General features: G+C 36.2%; 1 protein-coding gene across 2 annotated transcripts; it reads left to right on the forward strand.

Annotated features, from left to right (window-relative positions):
* The first annotated feature begins 2,158 nt into the window (after window positions 1-2,158).
* LOC109160134 lies at window positions 2,159-9,116 on the forward strand. Of its 2 annotated transcripts, XM_019308315.1 has the most exons (10): window positions 2,159-2,429; window positions 4,619-4,844; window positions 4,983-5,035; window positions 5,225-5,261; window positions 6,617-6,688; window positions 8,000-8,104; window positions 8,293-8,440; window positions 8,529-8,605; window positions 8,689-8,757; window positions 8,820-9,116. In XM_019308315.1, exons 1-9 carry the CDS (start codon window positions 2,314-2,316, stop codon window positions 8,755-8,757), a joined length of 903 nt encoding a protein of 300 aa, XP_019163860.1. In that variant the 5' UTR covers window positions 2,159-2,313; the 3' UTR covers window positions 8,820-9,116. The 2 variants fall into 2 exon arrangements, with proteins under 2 accessions (XP_019163860.1, XP_019163859.1); XM_019308314.1 differs by having other exon boundaries at window positions 8,689-9,116.
* The last annotated feature ends 7 nt before the right edge of the window (window positions 9,117-9,123 follow it).

Genomic DNA, 9,123 nt, shown 5'->3' on the forward strand with positions numbered 1-9,123 from the left:
AGAATCATATAGCGATGAGAGTGATGCATCACAAAAAGATACCGCTTTATTATGCTTAGTAAACCAAACATTTGAACACGAAGAATGCTTAATGGCGCACGAAACCGACGAAGAGGTATCTTCTAGTTCCTTTAGCTCAATTGACACTTCTTTCAAGAACCAAGAATCGTTTCTAAGTCTTATGAAAGATTGTCAAGAAAACATGGCCACTCATTCTCAAATCAAAGAACGCAATAATGCATTAATCCTTGAAAAGAAAGAAATAGCACGAAAATTGCTAAATGCTCTAAATGAAATGAGTAACTTGAAAGCCGAAAATGTTCAACTTCAAGAAGAGTGCAAAGCAAGAGAGGTTAGAGAACATAACATTTTGAAAGTAATTGCATCATTTACGCATTCATCCAAAATAATGGATAAAATGGTAAGTATGTAAAAAACCCGCAGGAGATAAAGTCGGACTAGGCTATGATCCATCATGTTCTCAAACCCCGGAAAAACTGACTAATTATACTACTACTTTAACCAATAAGTTCCAGTGGTAAAATTTGTAAAAAGTTAGTATAACACAATGAAACAAGGAGTTGGAAATCAAATTAATGCCTGAAAAAATGTTACGAGGCTGATTCCAAATAATAATATCTCGGTAAGGCAACAAAATTTTAAAAGGGGGAGATTCACGGTGAAGAGCTGTTATAGGGTTTTAGTTGGAGATTTTGTAGGGGAGGGGTGGTTAGGGTGGACGGATGTATGGGGGATGAGACTACCGCCTAAGATTAAAGCATTCGTGTGGCAGGCGTGCAGAGGTTGTTTGCCTATGACGGATGTATTGCGAAGGAGAAGAGTAATGTGCTCGGCGATTTGTCAAATCTACAGGGTGGCGGAGGAGACGGGGGTGCATGTGCTCTTTAAGTGTGGACTGGCGAGGAAGTGTTGGCGGAGAGTGGGTGTGAGACTGGCGGATACAACTATGCAATCGGTGAGAGAGGGCTTTGAGGGCTTGTTCTTGGTTCTGCATGCTGACCGGTTACGATTTAATTTGGTTGTTTGTTGGAGCTTATGGCATTTTCGTAATGAAGTTGTTTGGAACGGGGGCGTAGCTTGCGTGGACAAGGTTCTCTCTTTAGCTCAAAACTTTTGGTTTGGGTTGTGCAAGATGCATGAGAAGGACGATAACGGTGAAATGTTAGTGGCAAATAGAAGGATGCAGAGATGGCAGCGGGTTGATGGGGCACAGATAAAGCTGAATATTGACGCCGCTTTCGATAGAGACAGTGGAAGATCGAGCTTCGGCTGGGTTTTACGAGATTCTGATGGTGGCTTCTTGGCCGGGTCGGGATGCCCAAATGGCGGAAGCCTGGGGATTCGAGAGGCATTGAGCTGGCTGAAGGATTTGCAGATGTCTGGGGTGGATGTGGAGATGGATGCGAAAGTGGTTTATGATGCGCTGCGTGGAGATACGGGGGAGTCCTACTTCGATCTCATTATTGACGATATTAAGGTTATTACTGAGTCTATAGATGACTTGCATTTCTATTATGTTAAACGGTCTGCAAACCAGGTTGCCCATTTACTAGCTAGGGAATCTCGTTATATGTCTGATCGTGTGCTTTGGTTTAATGATCTACCTTTGTTTATTGTAAGTACGTTGATTTATGATAATGAAAGTTGATTTGTTTCTTGTCAAAAAAAAAAAAAAGGACCTAATTTGACAAAAATTATTTTCCTAAATTTTTATTTGAAATATATTTTCTAGATTTCTCCCGTATCTTTTCAAGTTTCCAGATAACTACTACTAAACCACCGCACCACTACAAGTCTACAACCACTAACACGACCACCACCATACCACCACACCACTACCATACGATCACCACAACAATTTATTATTATTATTATTATTATAACAAATAATATATTCATTTAAAAAAAATAACTAAACAAATTTTTTTTTTAACATTCAACCAAACATTAGAAATTAAATTATTTTAAAAAAATAAATATTGTTTAAAAATCATTTTTCATATTTCCAAAGAAATTCTTAATTAAATAAAGTCCTTCTTAATATAAATTAAAAAATTAGTTTTTAAAAAAATTTAAAAAATTACTTTCGTTGCTTGTAGTTGTAGATATTCCGTATAAAATCTTCGTTCGTCAGTTGTCACCATATTTGATTTAACTAATTCCCGTTTTTAATACTTTATTTCATTTTTTTGCTCTAAGCTTTTTGGTTGTTCGAAAATCGAAACCCATATATCAAATTTCAAAACCCATAATTTTCTTTTTTCCTTCTCAAGAACGAGAGGAGGAGGAGAAATGGTGCTGAGGAGTGAATTCTTACCGCGCTTGAAATTTCGAGAGGATGAATTCGGCGGGTTTATGCCCAAACAACTTAAGTATGACTCCCTTGGGGTGGTCAACATGTTTAGCAGGTAAGTTTAATTTATGACTTTTTTTTATTATTTATAATTATGAATTCATTAGCTGCTGTTTGGAGTTTCTTGCGAAATGATATTGATTGTGTCCTGGGTTTTGCGATTGCATAACTGGGTAAAATTTAAGAATTAATTGCTGCGCCGAAAATGGGTAAAATTTAAGAATTAAATACTCCGCAAAAAAAAAATGGTGATTTCAGTTGCTGCACAGCAGAGTAAAGTTTAAGCATTAATCACTGCGCAATTTGGTTTCGTTTTCTTTGCTGTTTATTTGATTCTGAATGGTGGTATTCAAGAATCTTTACTGCAAAAATGGGTTTCTTAACTGGATACAATCTTAATATCAATTTACATGTTTCTTTTGGGTTGGCTGAAATTGCTGTGTTATATACTGTTAGTAAAAGGCATAGGCAAAATCTATGTAGTTTTGTAGTTTAGGAAATGCATATAGTCATTAGCTGGATAGTTTTTCTGAGTGGTTGTAAATAGTATGAAATACAGATTAAGTTAGATCTATTTCTAGGACTGGTTTGATTCATTCAGTTATCTGATCCTACAATTATACATTTACTCCTGCCATTAATGGAAACTGGAAAATGATATTTTCCTCTTTGAGAGTTGAGGTTTTAAAACAAATTTCCCATTTCACATATTACAGCTGAGTGTTAGAGGTCCTAGATAAAGACAATAAAAATATAGAATCATATTATGATATAACCATGATCATGGGGCACTTTATTATTATTATTATTATTATTATTATTATTATTATTATAGTGGTAGAAGTAGTAGTAGTGGGATGACCACTTCCTTAGGTAGTTAGAGTAGTTTAAGGTAGTGGGGTAGTTGGAGTAGTGGGTAGTTTTATTATGTGTATAAATAGGTATCTATGTATTTGAAGAAGGGAGATCTGGGAAATTTGTATTTTGGGCTTCCTATTGAAGGGAAGATTGGGGGAGAAGAAGCACTCCACAAAAACGCTTCATTTGGGGGAGAAGAAGCACTCCACAAAAACGCTTCATTTGGGGAGAAGAAGCACTCCAGAAAAGCTTCGTTTTGTATTCCTAAGTTTCTATGCCTTTGACGCGATCCTAGCCTATAACATTTGGTATCAGAGCCAGTCGTCATGGGCGAACAATCCATATCAGACTTTGTTACTTCCCTGCGAGGATAGCTCAGTTGAGAGTATCATCCTGAAAAAATTATTTTCAGGCTTGTTCCCAAAACGAAAGGAAAAAACTAAAAAAAGAAGAAAAATCACAGCAACAACACTCAACAGTTTTGCACCCGCTACCACCAAACCAGTTGCACTGCTGACCGAAGCGAAATTCTGCCGGCGAACAAAACTAATCCCCAGAATTGACAAAAGAAAGCTAGGGAACATGGTGTCGCCATGGATCATTCAACGGCTGCCAACCAAGAATTGCGCAGAATTGCTTCCAAAATCAACAGTTGCTGCTGACTCAATTAATTTGCTGTTGTAGATTAATTAGTCACGCCAAGGAAATCGGTTCACCACAAGACTAGTCCAAGAGAGATTATTATTATTAGTAGTGCTTAGAGAGGATGCCTTTGATAATATACAGAAGCAGATTTGGTCAAGCTTTGGAGTTACGTCTCATTAATTATCACCTTGAGGACAAGGTGATTTTGATGGGTGCGGCAATGATATAACCATGATCATGGGGCACTTTATTATTATTATTATTATTATTATTATTATTATTATTATAGTGGTAGAAGTAGTAGTAGTGGGATGACCACTTCCTTAGGTAGTTAGAGTAGTTTAAGGTAGTGGGGTAGTTGGAGTAGTGGGTAGTTTTATTATGTGTATAAATAGGTATCTATGTATTTGAAGAAGGGAGATCTGGGAAATTTGTATTTTGGGCTTCCTATTGAAGGGAAGATTGGGGGAGAAGAAGCACTCCACAAAAACGCTTCATTTGGGGGAGAAGAAGCACTCCACAAAAACGCTTCATTTGGGGAGAAGAAGCACTCCAGAAAAGCTTCGTTTTGTATTCCTAAGTTTCTATGCCTTTGACGCGATCCTAGCCTATAACATATTATTATTGTAGAAAAGATTCCAAGAAATTGTCCAAAAGTGGATATTCCTTTCAATTTTGTTATGTGATAAATTTGTTTGTTTCTTTAACTATTTATTTATTTTGGTTATTAACCTTGCACAGGGAGACACTTCATGTTTCATATGATAGATGGAAAAATCTTGAAGTACATTGTAATAATGACCAAAGTATCCACCATTCACCTCTCTCTAAGAGCGACAGCACAAAGCACAAGCTACCTGAACTATCATTTAATCGACTCCAGCCAACTGAGGAGCACTGTGGATTAAAAAAGCATAGCTTTGGTCGTTTTGTTGCTCGTGAGGCTATGCTGGCTGAAGAATATTGGGTTGGTTTAGCTCCTTACCTTATTATTATTATTATTATTATTTTTTTTTTTTTTTGTGTTTTCGATGTGATTTTATCTCATTCCTTTTTTTTGACATTCTTTATATTTCTTGTCACCTTGTCTGGTTTCCAATGACAGGCAGCGTCTTGGCTACGAGCAGAAGCTCATTGTGAATCCTTGTCCGGTATGAGGTTAGTATTCTGCATGCAATTTGTTTACATGAGTCTTTTATTTATTGATAAACTTTGTTGTGTTTTTCCACTCCATGGCTCTTTCCAACACACAATTGTTAGACACAATTTACTCCTAGCTATGTAAGTAAAGTCTGAAGTCTTTTTCTTTTTTGAAATAGTAATTCTCATGTTTCTGTCATCTTCTAGGCATGTTGATGCTTACAAAAGAAAGTATGCAGAACAGGTGAGTGTTGTATTATGTATCATTTTGGTATCTCAGTCAATTATTAAATGTTTCTTTGATGTTAAAATACTAATTTAGGGGAGTTTTTTTCAGCTCTGAACATAGTGCTTGATGAGTGGTAACCTTATTGAATTTTCAATAATAACTTGTTTAGCAATGAATATTGGGTTTGGTATGCTGGTCAAGTGCTCACTCACTCATTTCCTGTTAGGCCATGGTTTTAAGCAAGGAAAACAGCCTCTTTATGGGGGTAATATTGCATGCATCATCATCCTTCCATAGACCTACATGATGTTGGAGCCTTGTGCTTTGTGTTAGACTTTGAAAGTTGGCATTGGTGAAGTTCTTGCCTGCTGGCCATTATGTCATAGTTTGTGGCCTGTAAACAGCCTCTTAAAAATCAAAGATAAGAGTCTGTAAATCCCTACCATTTGTGTTGCTTGAATCTTGTGCTTCAAAGTTGGATCTGACCTTTTATTGCAAGAGGTTTAGCACCACTTTGGTTGTTAAGCTTTTCAGTTAGTTTGGAGAATCAACCACTTTATATAGTTTCTGTACATAATCCCACTTGGCCCCTTAACTGCTTCTCCAGCAAGTCATGTTTGTATAATGATGATTCTTCCTGATTCATGAGTTATTGCTCTATGCGGTTTAGGCTTTGAGCATTTAGTACTTCCTTTTTATATAGATGGTTTGCATAGTCTTTGTGCCAATGGGTTGGTGAGTCGATTCCCTGATTCTAGTTATTAGAATTCATTAGATGTTGTAGTGAGCTTATCATATAGCTGCTTAAGTATTCTGGTTTCTTCTGATCTCAATGATTGGAACTATATCACATAAAGGTTTGACAGTTTGTTCTAGTTACTTGTATTTTAGACTTTCATGGTTAAAACTTGAGGCATGACTTATACTTAGTAACTTTGGCTTGAAGGGAATTGCTTCTTGATTTCTCAATTGTCTTCTTTAGTGCTTGACTGAGTTCCCAGTTCTGAGGCTTGAAATGATTATGTGGTGGACTACCAGTAGCAATTAGTATGTTGGAAATTCTTTTAGTTGTTTAAGTGCAATAGGGCTGATATATGATAACTATTGAGGTTGGATTATATTAAGAAGATCAACTGCATGGGAATATTTCATTAGTATATATCTTTTTGTTAATAAAAATATAAAAGAAATATTTATTTTGTGATTTTTTTTTTTTGTTTTCAAATACTTGTACATCATATCTTTCCATATATTTTGCTTCAATTATTGAATTTCCTCTATTGTCTATCTGACCATTTGCATTGCCCTTTATAATTTATGAGATGACTGCCTTATGATATGTTGGGTTTTGTCTCTTTTGGGGATTGCAGGAATTCTATGCTCTAAAGCGAAGATGTTCTGGGCAGGATGGTAAATCACTGAAGTGTTTCTGTTTTGTTGCAGTAAGCATCACTACTTTTGATCAAGCCTTATTGTACCTGTCTTGCTCTTCTTCTTCAACGTGTATTGCATGCTTAGGCAGTTCAATAAATAGATGACTGACATATTGGTGTCATATGAACTGGCATCTGAGTAATTGTACCATTTTGTCATTATCATGATATGAATATTAGCATTTTTATGCATGTCCTATTGGTAATGAATTCCATGACTACTTGTGAATGTGTGTAAAAGAAATCAACAGACAATATATCCATAAAGATACAACTTAGTTGCAGTTTGTTTTGCCAAGATTGATATGTTTATTGCTATAAAAAAAAAGCTATAGAATATGAACTACAAGTCCATGACTCCAGATCTTACTCATTTGTGTTGCTGGTGATTAGAGATGTAAATGCAGTGCTATTTGGTGCACCCTACACCCTTCAGAGTGCATATTGCTGGTTAAAATAAAATGATAAAGTGGTGGAAAAAAAAAAACTCATTGGTTGCAAGCCTTACAATGGTTGCAAGCATGCGCACAATTGACGTGGAGTCCATCTTAACTGTAAGAATATAACAATAATACAATAATGCTTTCTTATTTTGGTGGAGAAATCTAAAAAAAATTTACAATCAATTAAAGATACCAGGACTTGAAAGGATCAATGTCTTAAAACTGAGGCTTCAGTAGGTTAAGAAAGAGTCAGCATATTGGATAGTACTAAAGTAATTTTGGGAATTTCCAGGAATGAAGAGTGGCTTCATACTTGAAAGCAAACATCCTATTCTATGTTCTTTAATGAAACTTCCCTTTCTTTTTCATCCTTCCCCCCCACCCTCTTCTCTCTCTCTCACTTTATGTCATAAAGAGAAAATGAGATGATGAAAATTTGGTATGCTGCAAACCAGCAACTTTTGCTGGAATTCGGCATTTTAAGGTTCAAGTGAGTCTCCTAGTGGTGATACAACTTGAAAGGATAGCTGTGTTAGTCACTCGGCATTTTGTTTACGTCCTCATAATGTGCTTCAAAGTGTGAATTCCTTATTTTGGCCTATTTACACTGCCATTCATGGTCAAGATATACAATTGTCTATTTGGATACTTCCTTGCAATTCGAGAATTTGAAAGTGGGTTGCTTGAGTTCATGGCTCATTTCCACTTATATGCCATTTCTAATGACATAGTGCTTTATGTTGACCTCGTTTCTTGGCTTCTGCCTTGGCTAGTCAATGGGGCTCAGAGGCTGGCTGTTTCTATCTTCATATATGGTATTATTGGATTATAATTATAATATAATGTTAGCTCAGAGCTTTTTCCTTAAACATTTCAGGTGAAGAAGGAAGAGAAAAATGTAAGAAGAACAGTTCTAAACAGTGTGGTGGGAACTTTGGATCTTAGCATCCGACTGTTTGTACAAGGGGAGACATATCCTGGGGTAGAAACTTGGATCTTTCTTTTAAATATACGCTTTTTTTTTTTTTTTTTTAAATTATAGTGGGACAAATTAGCACGAAGTAGATGAAAGTTTGACCATTTTTCCCAATAAGTGAGGGGATTGGATAAGATGTTTGATCTGTATGCTAAGCTTTTAAATTTCATTTTCTTTTTTCTCTTTGCTACCAGGAAGTGAAAAGGCAATCAGGTCTCTTTGCACCCTTTGATGTACATAGATATGCTTATATTGCAAATGTTTCTGTCGCCAAGTATGCTCGACGCCAGGGTATTGCTTCAAACATGTTGTACTTGGCTGCTGATGTTGCTATGTCACAAGGTGCTCGTGTTCTATTTCTCTAACTTGCCTTTTTTTTTTTTTTTTTTCTCATGTAAACATTTTTTTTTTCTTTCTGAATTTTGACCAGGTATGAAGGAGCTATTTGTTCACGTAAATGAAAAGAACAAAATTGCCCTTGATCTATACAGGAAGGTTGGTTTTGAGGTTAGTATATGATCCATTTTTGCATCTTGCTTGCTGTTACGTGCAAAATGTTTACCGGGTACATCTCTGTCTTGGTGGTGCAGGTTGTCAAGGCTGCGGCTTCATCACATGTATTGAGCGAACAGAAGTTGTTAATGTCGATGGAATTGTAAGTCCCAAGGATGCAGCAGATAAACACGGAAAGTGTAGAATACAAGCCCGAAACCAGTTTTAGGTTGTTGGTTGATATGTGTGGCCTCATATGATGTTTTTTTTTTTTTTGACAAGAATTCTGAGGTCTGCATAGGGTTTATAGGTCCTGTGAAAAGCTGTATATCTTTAACTGTAAGCAATTTCAGAAAATAGGTGTTAGAGATGGTGAACAGGCTTCTTCAGGTGGCCAATGTATTTTTGAGTGGTGGAGAAGCTGTGTAAAGGAGCTTAAGTACCATGCCAGAATTCTATCTTTTGCTTCAATTAACAATATGATGAATTCTAAAGCACCAAATTTGAGTGATCCTTTTTTCTTTTTTTGTTCC

This window comes from Ipomoea nil, unplaced genomic scaffold (assembly GCF_001879475.1).
Source record: "Ipomoea nil cultivar Tokyo-kokei standard unplaced genomic scaffold, Asagao_1.1 scaffold2845, whole genome shotgun sequence".
Taxonomy (NCBI): Eukaryota; Viridiplantae; Streptophyta; class Magnoliopsida; order Solanales; family Convolvulaceae; genus Ipomoea; species Ipomoea nil.